General features: G+C 39.0%; 1 protein-coding gene across 1 annotated transcript in view; it reads left to right on the forward strand.

Annotated features, from left to right (window-relative positions):
• The window catches only part of LOC124788357, a 95,496-nt gene that overhangs the window by 32,327 nt on the left and 48,873 nt on the right, over positions 1-14,296 (forward strand). The window contains exons 4-5 of the mRNA XM_047255622.1: positions 3,812-3,986; positions 6,505-6,761. Coding sequence (XP_047111578.1) covers positions 3,812-3,986; positions 6,505-6,761 — 432 coding nt within the window. The remainder of the gene's footprint in view (positions 1-3,811; positions 3,987-6,504; positions 6,762-14,296) is intronic.

The raw sequence follows: 14,296 nt of genomic DNA on the forward strand, positions 1-14,296 counted from the left end.
AACAGTAATGGAAATTCCTGGATGGAAGAAAGTTAAAATAAAGGAAAGGCAACCACTCACCTAGAGAAGATCAATGCAGGGAGCACAGTAATACATAACAGAAAACAAGCTTTCAAGCACTGCTCTTTTTGCCAGCAATAGCACATACATTCACATACACAACACAGACACCAAAATGCACACTCCCATAGCCACTGCAACCAGCTTGGTTGAGTTGGTTGGTTAGTTAGTTACCTTCCGATGAGTTGCACTTCTAGGCAGCAGGCAGACGTGAAACATAAGTTTGTAGATGCCACACAGATATTTGCTGAGTGTAAGTTTTATGTACCAGAAGACACGAAATGAATGAAAACTAGAAGCCCGATATTTTTTAAGAACAATCTTAAACAGACACTGTCAGGAAGTCATGAAAAGCAGTGCAATTTATCCAAACCGGCACATTGTGTTCATCAACTGCTGTTGATAATGTCAGAGTACTTGGCGTGTGCGACCGTCAGCCATGACTGCAAACTGCCAACGTAACATATGTAAATGATATTAGACTCTCAGTTTCACATTAAGCATGTTTTTACTTTTTGTGGATGATACAAATATAGGAATAAAAAATAACACAAGTCCTCTTACTGAAAAGGCAACTAATGAGAGATTTGAAAACATCAACAGATGGTAGAAAGCAGATGGATTATCATTTAATTTTGACAAGACTTAGGAAATAGATTTCAATACTTCTCACAAAACTCCACAGGCTGCTAAAATAAGTTTCTCAAACAATGAAATATAAGAAGTAGAACATTGACAGATCATAACCTTCATAGGAAACCCACTGCCTAGAATTAATGAAGCACCTGGGTCAACTATGTGTGCAGCAAACATTATTACTCATATAGGAGATGATGCATATTTCCATTCACTAATGAGTTATGGAATCATTTTTTGGGGAAATTCGAATTTCAGGGATGGCATTCCATTATACAGAAGTGCGGTACAGGAATCATTTCTGTGTTTGTTTAAGAGCATCCTGCACAGACCTCTTCCAAAAACTGGGTATTTTGACAAATAGGATGCTTCACAATACACACATTCATTAATGTCCTTTGTCATCACAAATATTTCATTTTTCATAAGAAATAGTGAAAGGCTTGAATATAATGAAAGAGCCAAAAATAACCCTTGCAAGGTTTCAGTGGATTTCTTTAGTACAGAAAGGGGTCAGATACACATGTACACACATTTTTCAACAACCTACCAGAGCATATCAAATGTCTTGTAAACAAAGTAGTGAAGTTTAAGACTGAATTCAGGAAATTACTGTCGGGAAAGTCCCTCAATTCCATTGAAGAGTATTTTCAAGAAACTCTAAAATTTAATGTAATATGTTAACATAGAATTAGCGCCATAATACAGTAATTCAATGTTATTTCATTGTTTTACATTTGAATTAAATGTGCATCCTTGACTTCTTTCTGCATCGGAGAGACAACTGTCTGTAGGGTCCATGGAATATGACTATTGTCATGTAGCGTTTAAGATATTATACGAAAATTACAATATATACCAGTTATGTGGTAACCTTGATGCTTACAAAGCAAAGAAGAAAGAATGCAATAGACTGATGAAAATAATCATCTCTAGCTTTTATTTAGATGAAGTCACTACTTTGAATAATATGTCTTAATACTGCTTGATAATGTGTCTTAATACTGTGTGGTCCCCCATAAACAAAAATAGGAAAGGTTCAAATAGGGCAGCCCAGAGATAAAATAACACTGTAGAAGGATGCAAAGCAATACACAGATCCATATCATCACATGAAATCAATAACACTTGTAACTAGTGTTATGGTGAGGTAGTAAGACAAACTCAAGAATCACTGAAATCCTGTAGCAAAAAGCTCAGATAAGATCCCCAGACCTAGATGGTATATTTACTATGATAATCAAGCATTGTAGTCATTGGTTGATGCAACAGTTGACTCTTCTTGTAAATTCAGTCTTAGAAAAAGAATATTTTGATGTTGCCTTGGGGGTGGGGGATGTAGTGCCTGTATATAAAAAGGGAGATGGAAAGATCCCTGGAATTATCACCCTAGTACTATTTACTATACCATGTCTGAAATAGTAGAGACTGCCTTCAGAAGAAGAATAGTAAATTTCATAAAGAAAAATATCATATTATATGAGATACATCATGATTTTAAGAATGCAGATCTATGGAAACAACAGTAGCAAACAATTTAGCTTGTGTAGCTGAAGCATTAAATGAACGGAAGAATATGTCTGTTGTAGTCATTGATCTTTGTGAGGCATTGATTGTGTAAGCAAAACAAAAGTAATTAAAACAAAAACTTAGTAATTACGGCATAACTATTATTCATAATATGGGTAAACAATGTAATCGTATGCAGATGACACAGCTCTCATTGAAAGGCACTTAGGATTAAGGGTTTAGTTTTTGATCAAGTGAAACCAACCCTAGAAGAATATGCTGAAGCAGTAATTTCATTCTCTTAATTTCTCTAGGAATTCCTCAGTGCTCTCTTCTTTCTTTCCTGTCTGTGGTGCTTATACTTGGATATAATCATTCGCTACATTACTTGTCCTCAGCTAAATCATCATCATCCTGTCATTTGTGTATTCCATTGCGTCCACATATTCTTGTAGAGTTGGTTTTAGTATTGCAGCCCCTCCAGTTTTGGCTTCTTGTCTACAGCTTCCATAAAGTGTGCATTCTTTCCTCAGTCTCCTCCTTCTTCTTCCCTTCCACTTGATTTTACTAAGCCCCACCAGTCATGGTCATCACATTAATAATAACCACCAATGTCTAGCCATCCACTTCCCATGGTTCACCCAGAACCCCAAGAACTGCGGGTCACTGCAGGGTATGCCATAACCTTTCCTGAGGCTCGGTTTGAAGTATTCCATATGTAGGCTATTATTGCAATGAGCTCACTACTCCCAAAGGCATAGTAGAGCTATTGCCAGCATATATTTAGGCTACCCTACCCCTAACATGGAGAGCAAACACCTTTTATAGCTGCTCCTGTGGAGTGCATGCACTATAGGTAATGTGATACAGAGATAGTTGTTCTGCTTTTTACAAATTGAGACTGCTGTATTCTCTTCAGTGTCTAAAAATTCTGACCATCTTCACCTGTATACTTGGCAAAGGGCCCTTACGGGCCCAGTCTTTTTTTTTTTTTACATGGGTGGTACTCCTCCTCCTCCTCCTCCTCCTCCTCCTCCTCCTCCTCCTGCCTCATTACTTGTAAGGTGAGACCCTAGGCTTGGGAGGGCGGAGGTAATTCCTCATTAGATTAAAATCAGATGACATACATCTTGAAACTGATTGTAGTTTTGGATTCATACACTTCATCTGCACATTGTATCAGAGCAGCTGACCATACATTAATTTTACTACTCCACATTACACTTCCTCCTTTGGCTGAAAGTTGTTCCCCCTTTACATTTTTCTGATTAAATCTCCCAAAGCAGATTGAGTCTAATTCCAAGATAATAGTGAAGCAGTTTCTTATCTTGTAGTTTTCCTTTAACAAACATGTTCACGCACCTGATTCTTTGATGCACATAAGGGAGAAAAGGCTTATTATTTTAGTTACGTTGGAATAAAACTTCTAAGACTGTAGAGACCTTTTTCTGCTCGCATATTATATTATTATTATTATTATTATTACTATTGTTGTTATATCACAAATTTGAGGCAGTAGGATTTTCTGATTTCGTTGCATAGGTGTGTAGAATCACAGGTATTGAAAACTAAAATTTGTTGTTGATAAAGTGCACTCTGGTTACAGGTAATGGAGTCCTATACAATTGGAAGAGAATGTTTTGGAATGGAGAAAGAATTTATCGTGGATGTGGTCCAGAATTGCCCAAATGCTGCTTGTCGTTATTACAAGAACCAACTTGAACTAACACAGAAGGGCATGCACCTTAGTGCGCCTACATACATCCCTGATTCAGCAGGAGGTTTGTATTAGCAGGCTGATATGTGTGCCATTGTCTGCAATGTGTGGCAAATGGAACAATTTAGTTGGCTACACCAATATCTGTGGCGTATACTGCAGCTGTAACACATCTCTTCTCATCCTATACTAATCATAAATAATGTATCTTCATTATCCATTTTCCATGAGTTGCTGACAATAGTGTTCTTAACTTTTGATTTAACTGATTGATATACCGCCTATTGTTCACTTTACTTCAAAGATATGTAGAATACTTCCTGACAGATTAAAAATATTGAGGACTGTGACTCATAACTGGAACCTTTGCCTTTCATGGGCAAGTGCTGTATGACTGACTATCCAAGCACGATTCATGAACCTCTTCCACAGCTTTACTTTCGTCAGTACCTCTCTCCTACCTTCCAAACTTCACAGAAGTTATCCTGCATGCCATGGGATGAGCACTCCTGGAAGAAGGATATTGCGTAGACATGGCTTAGTCACAGCCTGTGGGAGTGTTTCCAAAATGAATTTTTACCCAGCAGGAGATGAGGTATTGGTGGAAGTAAAGCTGTGAGAGTGGCAACTCAGTTGGTAGAGTGCTTGTCCGCAAAAGGCAAAGGTCCCATTTTCAAGTATTCCAGCACACAGCTTTAATCTGCCAGGATGTTTGAATAGCACAGTCTCTACTGCATAGTGAACATTCATCCCAATATGTATAATAGTTTGTCAGTTTTTAATATTGTCTTAACATAAATAGCCTCTTGGATATAAGACATATGTTATGTGGCTGCAGTACAGTATTTGGGAATTAAATCTTCAATCTTGAGGAGGTAGTCAACATTGAACATTCATCTTTGGGATTGCAAATTATGAGTAGAAATGGATCAAGTTCAGTAGTATTATGCACAAGCCCTAGACAGGTATGTGCAGAGCAAAGTTGTGAGGATGGGAAAGAGCCACTTTGGTTTGACAGCCATGTTTGATAAACTACTCCAAAAGCAAAGGAAACCTCACAAATCGTCATTGGTTTCATTCTTTACTGAGTGTCTTTAGCTCCATCATAGTTCAAGAGCAGCCAGTTGGTTTCACGTGTTGTACATATTCCTCATAAGTCAGCGTGTTGTACACAACATTTGAAATTGACTGATTGCTCTGCAATTGCATTGAATCTGAAGATGTTCAGTAAGGAATGAAACTAGTGATTGATAAGTCTGAGAATAGACTGCATTAAAAAAGTTGTAAAAATTGATCTATTTCTGTTCCATATCATTGATCTTTGAATTGTCATTTATTTTCATAAGTAAAACATTGACTTTAGGTAATACCATGCGTATCACTTCAGAGTCTTGTTGCTGCCTTCTCTCTCCTTCCTTGGAGTGCAGCCTTGTATGGAAGTCAAACATGGGCAATGAGCAGTTCAGACAAAAAGAGAATTGAAGCTTTTGAAATGTGGTGCTACAGAATAATGTTGAAGATTACATGGCTAGGTTGTGTAGCTAATGAGAAAGCACTGGAAGGAATTGGGCAGAAACGAAATTTGTGGCATAATGTGACTAAAAGAAATGAGACATCAAGGAATTTTCAATTTATTGTTGAAAGGTCATGTGGGGGATTAAAATTGCAGGAGGAGACCAAGAGCTGGGTATACTGAGCAGGCTCAAATGGGTGCAGTAGTTATTTGGAGATGAAAAGATTTGCAGAGGATGGAGTAGTGTAGAGAGCTGCATCAAACTGTCTTCGGACTGGGTTTACACAGGTTAGAATGCTACAACAATGGCCCCAATCATGAGAGAAACAATGAGCTGCCACAATCCTTTAAAAACCCAAGTTTTTTTGTATTAGAGAAAATTCTTAGTCAGATTGTTGGGATGCCAACTCCTTGTCGCTCATCACCAGCCTTGGGTAACCTCTTGCAAGTCTGTATTTCTCACTTGGAGTGCATTTCTCAAAGTTAAAACTTCGCAGTGGTGCCAGTGATTGTTATTTCTGTTAGCTCTCACCCCACAGACTCGGACAATGTCAGTTGTGTACTTCGCTTTTTTCTAAAGTTCAGACTTAGCTTTCAGTGTATTAGTTAGTCAGATTGCAAATAAACAGTGTCAATCAGACATTTGAGTATCCTTTAGCCTTCTGCTGCAAGCATCCTGTGGAACCTCAAAATCCGCACCTCCCATAGATGCCATGTGACTCTGTGTGGTGCCGATCCAAGCAATCAGCCTGCCTTGGCAGGAAGTTTGTCTTCTGGAATTTGCTCCTAACGACTCTGAAACTGCAGACTGACCTGTAACCACCCGTTTTCCCACAACATATTTATTGTAGTAAAGATTTTTATTGGACAGTACTCACATTTTTGTAAGTTACAGTCGTTTTTGAACATAGGGAAAATGCATGACTGTAGATTATATTCATTATTTAAACATGTGCTGTTTACAAAGTGTCTAAAGCTAAGGTTCAGATGACTTTTATTTTATATTAATTGGAATTGAAATTACACTCAGCAGGTTTATTCTTAAGATTTATTTTCTGTATCCCTTCAGGTACAAGCCAGTTAAATCCTTCAGTTCAAGAGGCTGCTGCAAATTTATTGAGAAGTGCTGCATATCCAAGTTCAGCAGCAGGAGCAGAATTTGGTGTACCATTACCACTGCATCACCCAGTGGAAATGGGAGCAGATGCTGCAAATAAAAAGGCTCACCACAAGCAGCAAAAAACCTATGAGCAAGTTGATTCAAAATTAGCAGACTTTTTAAGGGCTAATCTTGAAAATCTTGAAGGTTTCTCCAGTGCTAATAAGGTAGGGAAATATCTCTTTCACACACATACTGGTCATTTGATAAATTTCAAAATGTCAGTCAGTTACCATCCAAAAGTGTAAGTATAGAAGGATGAAGTGTGCCATGCTGTTATGTAACACAAGTTTTCTCAAGAACTTACCGTGCAGCAATGCTTTTAGGATATATTTTCATTGCTTTAAAAATAACATCCACTCCATTTTACTGTACTCAGAGAATTTCAGCATCAAAGAAATCCCTCTCTGATAGCATATTTTCACAGGTTCCGTGGTACCATCAGGCCCAAAACTATTCTGTCTCAGAATGAGTCTCTTCGTAAACAGTTCACAGAATGCCAGTTTAAAACAAATATGAGAAATGAGAGATTTATGATAGAATATACAGTGGTGGGTTAATACATCTAGTGTATACCTATTAAACTTTAGAAAGCTGGGTTAAGCAACAGAACTGTGTATGGACATAATTCTTAATGGTCTGCCCCCTCCCCCCAAACAGTTGCAATGTTGAGTAGTTCCTTGGAAGCAGTTGTACGTGACTGATGTCACCTACAAATGAATAAATTTTTATTATTTAAAAGAAAAACATTTGGAAAACTTCACAGAGACTTTAGAATGATTATTATTGATAAATAAATTTACATGTACTGGTGTGAGCCCTGAAAATTTTAAGTTTTTCAGATGTAAATAATAGATTTCAGCTATCAGTTGTCCTTTTTAAATTTTATTGGCAGATCTAGATTTCAGCTAGAAACTAGCCATTCTCAATACACTGTCATTTTTTATCAATGCATGTAATGCCTGTTGGTCGGGCTTCATCCACTGTTCATTGTATAGTATTGAGTAGTATTCAATGAACTGTGGATGAAGCCCGACCAACAGGCATTACATGCATTGATCAAAAAAGATAGTGCATTGAGAATGGCTAGTTTCTAGCTGAAATCTAGATATGCCAATAAAATTTAAATAGGACGACAGATAGGTGAAATCTATTATTTACAAGTCAATATAACAGTTGCTGCATGCAACAGCCTTCTGAATGGAAGGTAGCCTCATTTTTCAGATGGATACTACAGGTTTCACCCAAAATGAAGGTTGACAAAATTCATAGTATCGTGATGAAAGATTGAGATTAATGAGTTAGTAGAAAGTTCAATAGAAAAGGTCGAGCAGTTCTTAATATCCTGTGAGGTGGGTGCCATGTTTGTTGACTCAAGATCATATACAGGGTGGTCCACTGATAGTGACCGGGCCAAATATCTCGCGAAATTAGCACCAAATGAAAAAATAAGAAGAATAAATCTGTTTGAGCGTGATGGGGAAAACAGATGGTGCTATGGATGGCCCACTAGATGGTGCTGCCATAGGTCAAATTGATAGAAACTGCATTTTTTTTAAGAGGTACCCCCATTTTTTATTACATATTCGCATAGTATGTAAATAAATTTGAAATTTTGATTTGGAACATTTGTTTTGTTTTGTGATGGGTGGTGCTGTAATTTTCCAACAACTATAATATGCCTCATCCATTTAGATGAACAGTTGGTAACAATGTGGTTTTTTAAATTAAAACACAAAAAGTAGTTGCATTTGGACTTTATTTGTGTTGTTCCAATGTGATACATTTACTTTAGTAATCTTATTATAAATCATGGGAACACATGCTGTTACTGCGTGAGTGACTGTAATAACCTCATTAATGTAATAAATGCTCAAAGTGATTTCCTTCAACTTCATTGCATTTGACAATACGCATAACGAAATTCCTCTCAACAGCAAGTAGATCGCCTTCAGTAATTGTCTCATTTGCATTGGCAATGCACTGACCTATACTTACAATGCTCTGACCCATACTTTTTAAGTGTTGCCGGTGGATCATCATAACAAATATCTTTCAATTTTCCCCAAAGAAATAAGTCCAGAGATGTAAAGTCCGGTGAACATGCAGGCCATTGTATGGTGCTTCTACGAGCAATCGACCTGTTTTTAAATATTCTATTTAATACCACTTCAGCTGCATGCGTGCTATGTGCCGGACATCCGTCATGTTGAAAGTACATTGCCATTGTGTCATGAAGTGAAACATATTGTATTAGAATTGGTAAAACACTAATTAAGAAATTGGCATACATTGCACCATTTAGATTGCCATCAATAAAGTAAAGGCCTATTAGATGTCCTCCCATAATTCCACACCATACATTAACACACCAGGGTCACTGATGTTCCACTTGTCGCAGCCATCGTGGGTTTTTCATTGCCCCGTAGTGCGTATTATGCCGGTTTATGTTAACTCTGTTTGTGAATGACGCTTCATCGCTAAATAGAACTCTTGAAAAAACCTGTTACTGTCTTGTAATTTATTTTGTGCCCAGTGGCAAAAACTTACACGATATTCAAAATCACCACCATGCAATTCCTGGTGCATAGAAATATGGTAAGGGTGAAATGTATGATGATGTAGAGTTTTCAAAACCGACGTTTTTGAAATTCCCAATTCCCGCTCAGTTTGTCTGCTACAGATGTGCGGATTAGCTCCAACTGTGGCTAAAGCACTTATTTAGGTATCTTCATTTGTTGTAGTTCTTGGTTGCGCCTTCTTCTTTGGCTGAAGACTTCTGGTTTCTTTAAATACATTAACTATCTGATGAAAGGTCCAGGCACTTGGATGCTGTCAGTCAGGGGATAACGATCAACATACATAACACAAGTGTGTTGGGCAGTTTGATCACAATATCTATAAACAAACACCATCTACCTTTTCTGTGACTGTTAAACATTCCATTTTAAAAAGATTATGTATACGCGTAATTATTATGACTAGACAAGCGTATTATCGTACCTAATGTAAGTAATGAATTGCGCACAGTGCTATCAGATGTGTTGCTATATTTGTGAGAAGCGCCACACATCACAAAGCGAAACAAATGTTCCAACTCAAACATTTCTATTTATTTACATACTAGAGAAGGAAAGTTGCTACTCACCATATAGCGGAGATGCTGAGCCGCGACAGGCACAATAAAAAGATTCACACAGTCATAGCTTTCGGCCATTAAGGCCTTTGTCAGCAGTAGACACACACATACACTCATTCAAGTGCAACTTGCACACACATTTGCAGTATCAGAGAGCTGAAACTACACTGCAAGCAGCAGCACCAGTGCATGATGGGAGTGGTGACTGAGTGGGGGTAAGGAGGAGGAGGCTGGGGCGGGGAGGGGGAGGGATAGTATGGTGGGAGTGGCGGACAGTGAAGTGTTGCAGTTTAGTACCTCCATCCATATCAAACCTACTAACCACCAGCAATACCTCCACTTCGACAGCTGCCACCCATTTCATACCAAGAAGTCCCTTCCGTACAGCCTAGCCACCCATGGTCGTCGCATCTGCAGTGACGAGCAGTCCCTCTCTAAATATACCGAGGGTCTCACTGAAGCCTTCACTGACTATAATTATCCTCCCATCCTTGTACAAAAACATATCTCCTGTGCCTTATCTTTCCAGTCTCCCACCACCTCCCAAAGTCCCACAGTCTGGCCACAGAGGACCATCCCCCTCGTAAGTCAGTACCATCCGGGACTGGAGCAACTGAATTACATTCTCCGCCAGGGTTTCGATTACCTCTCGTCGTGCCCTGCAATGAGAAATGTCGTACCCACCCCTCCTACTGTAGTATTCCGCCTTCCACCAAACCTACACTGTATACTCGTCCATCCTTACACAACCCCTGCTCCCAATCCCTTACCTCATGGCTCATACCCTTGTAATAGACCTAGATGCAAGACCTGTCCCATACATCCTCCTACCACCAACTACTCCAGTCTGGTCACTAACATTACCTATCACATCAGAGGCAGGGCTACCTGTGAAACCAGTCATGTGATCTACAAGCTAAGCTGCAACCACTGTGGTGCATTCTGTGTAGGCATGACAACCAACAAGCTGTTTGTCCGCATGAACAGCCACCGACAAACTGTGGCCAAAAAACAAGTGGACCACCCTGTAGCTGAACACGCTGCCAAACATGATACCCCTCTTCTCAATGACTGCTTCACAGCCTGTGCCATATGGATCCTTCCCACCAACACCAGCTTTTCTGAATTGCGCAGGTGGGAACTTTCCCTACAATACATCCTACGTTCCCATAACCCTCTTGGCCTCAACCTTCATTAGTCACTATCCTCACCCATCCAGTCCCCTCCCTGTTCCCATTCCAGCACTACACAGCCGTCATTTCACCGCCACACCCAGCCTTTTAATTTCTTTTATTTTTATTTCTCTCCTTTCCGCTACTTACCCTCTCCCCCCTCAACACCTTCTCTCCTACCCTCCATCTAAACTGCAACATTTCACTGTCCGCCACTCCCACCATACTATCCCTCCCCCACCCCACCCCAGCCCCCTCCTCCTTACCCCCACTCAGTTGCCACTCCCATCATGCACTGATGCTGCTGCTTGCAGTGTAGTATCAGCTCTCTGAGACTGCAGATGTGTGTGCAATTTGCGCTTGCGTGCGTGCGTGTGTGTGTGTGTGTGTGTGTGTGTGTGTGTGTGTGTGTGTGTACTGCTGACAAAGGCCTTAATGGCCGAAAGCTATGATTGCGTGAATCTTTTTATTGTGCCTATCGCGGCTCAGCATCTCCGCTATATGGTAAGTAGCAACTTTGCTTCTCTCATATTATTTACATACTACATGAATATGTAATAAAAATGGGGGTACCTATTTTAAAAAAATGTAGTTTCTATCAGTTTGACCTATGACAGCACCATCTAGTGTTCCATCCATAGCCCTATCACGCTCAGAACAGATTTGTTCTTCTTATTTTTTCATTTGATGCTAATTTCGTGAGATATTTGGCCTGGCCACTGCCATTGGAGCACCCTGTATATTCCAGGAAAAACATTTGAAAATTATTTTGGAGGAAGTTGAAGCATAATCTGAAAACTTTCTGGTGTTTTTATGTGGCTGTAGCTGATACATGAATTCTTGATTACATCCCTCAGATGGAACCCCAGTAAAAAATTGGGGTGGGGAAGATGGAAGGACATTGAAAAAACTGAAATCCATTTTTAACTGGGAAAAGACTAAGGTATTGTAGTGATTGACTGTTTGGGAAAGAGTAAAACATTGAGAGTATTTTATTATGCAGCATTATTAGATCATTGCATAGTGTGTTGGAGCCAAAACAAAGCAGAAGAGAGGTACTTGTGGAAGTAAAGCTGTAATGGTGGGTTGTTAGTTGTGCCACGATAGTTTAGTCAGTAAGATCATTACTCATGAAAGTTGAGATTCCAGGTTGGAGTCTCAGTCTGGCACACCGTTTTAATCTGCTTGAAAGTTTCAAAGCGCTCACTCTCCAGTGCAGAGTAATAGATTCAGTCTGCAAACAGCCCCCCTGGGCTGTGGCTAAGCCGTTTCTGGGCAGTATCGTTTCATCCAGGAGTGCAAGGTATGCTGAAGAACTTTGAAGTTTTGAAAGTAGGAAGTGGTACTAGTGGTGTAAAGCTGTGAGGGTCACCTACATAGTAAGAGCATTGACAGTAAAATGCGTGGTTCTGGATCTGAGTCCCAGTCTGCACACAGTTTTAATTGCCCAGAAAGTTTCAAAAGTGACGAGATTAGCTTGTAAAAGCATTGTTGTTTCACCCAATCAGCGAACGTGCCTACATGCTGGCCATTACGAAAGCAAAAGTGCCGAGCTGACTCCAAACTGTTTTCCATAAGCCATATTACACTGATTTGGTGCCATATGTTTGCCTGTTTCCTTGGTGTCCAGCTTTGATCCATACATAGTAGATGGTTATGTCATTCTTTTCTATATTACTGGGTCTATTTTACTGTTTGTAGATCATGGAGCGCCTCTTTTATCTTACTGTTCTTGTGATCTTCTAATTTGTATGCTACCAAAAGTCTCATTTCCCCACTGTAATTCTCAGTAGTTGTTTCATCATTTAAGTTCATACTTCAGATCCATTGACGGTAAAGGTATGGTTATAATATTATAAAATTATTATTGTCTCTTTCCAGGGTTTATTCAGGAGCATTCTCTTAATTGTGCCTGATATGACTTTTATAGTTTCTTTCCAGGATCATTATCATAAGTATATGAGATATCACAGCCAAATATGTCTTTTATTTTCCATGTTCTACTGTTATCAAGTTTTCTAGGATGCCCAAAAGTGGCAGCTCCACCACTTAGCCACGCTGGCTACAGGTCAGTTACTTGTAACTGGGGAAATAAATCATTTACCATTCACAGTCAAGGTAATAAAAGCCAGACAGACTTATTAGGCTTCAAGTATATGGTTATTGAATATGCCCAACATTCTTTTTGCAGGTGTATCCTCTTTTCAGTATTTTTTTATTTGATAGGTTTCCTTAAACTTGTAACAGTGGATTTATTAATCAGCACACGTGTATGTAAACAAGAGAATGAACACAGTGTCACAGCTTAAAAACACACAAACACACACACACCCTGACAGAGGCATGTTGTCTGACAATATTGCTCTGTGGGTATCCTTGTCAAGGGAAAAAAATGTGTGTGTGTGTGTGTGTGTGTGTGTGTGTGTGTTCTGTTTTATGTTTCTATCCTTTACTCGTTACTTAAATAATTAATGTAAGTGATGTTTGTATTCCATCCAAGAGTTTCCATGCAGCTTTCATCATCTTTGTTGACATTACTCTACCATATGTTTAGCTAATTGTATATGAACTAAAACTACATATTTAACACTTTGAATACAGGCCACTAAAAAGCATGTTGGGTCTAGAAAACTGGCCATTTATGCCATTGTTTAAAGTATCACTGCCATATATGTAATTGATATATCTTCAGTAGTAATACATACTAAAAACAGACCAGGCATCAAGATTTATTTTTCATTTTTACTTTAGTTCTTTGATAGATAACTAATTTTGAAATAATGATGACAGAAAATATAATTATCCTTCCAAAAACAGTGTGTGAGATGAGTTATTGAGCAATTTCTTCCTCTTGAGTTTCCGTAATTTCTTGCTCACTCAACATATTGCACGGTAAATGTGACATCATAGGAAGGGGGGGGGGGGGGGGGAATAATGCAAGACCTATTGAGTCAATGCACGAAACTGCAACACAAATTGGCTCAGTCATTCGTAACAGCAGATGTTATTTGCATCTAATGTTCCTTTCAAAATAGTTCTAGAAATTGACAGCAGAAGGCAGCACCCATCAAGGGGCAGGTGGTGAGACAACTGTACTTTGTTCCCATATGGGTCTCAAATGAGTCCAGTTTTTGAAAGATAGGTGGTTCATGCATCAAGAAAATCGCTACACTCAGGTGCAGACTTTTGAACAAAGTGTTTGTGGCCTGAGCCATCCCCAAGCTTAGTATCCAAAGTGTAAAATGTGACAAATCATATGGTGTTCTTGGCTCCTTCTTTTTTCACCAGGCATCATAGTGATTTTACACAAGTCAGCTTCAAGCTCCAGTGTTGTATATGTAAATAGTATTCTCAAAATAAAGTTTTGGATGTTCCTAAATGATATGGTCGC

Source organism: Schistocerca piceifrons, chromosome 3 (assembly GCF_021461385.2).
Source record: "Schistocerca piceifrons isolate TAMUIC-IGC-003096 chromosome 3, iqSchPice1.1, whole genome shotgun sequence".
Taxonomy (NCBI): Eukaryota; Metazoa; Arthropoda; class Insecta; order Orthoptera; family Acrididae; genus Schistocerca; species Schistocerca piceifrons.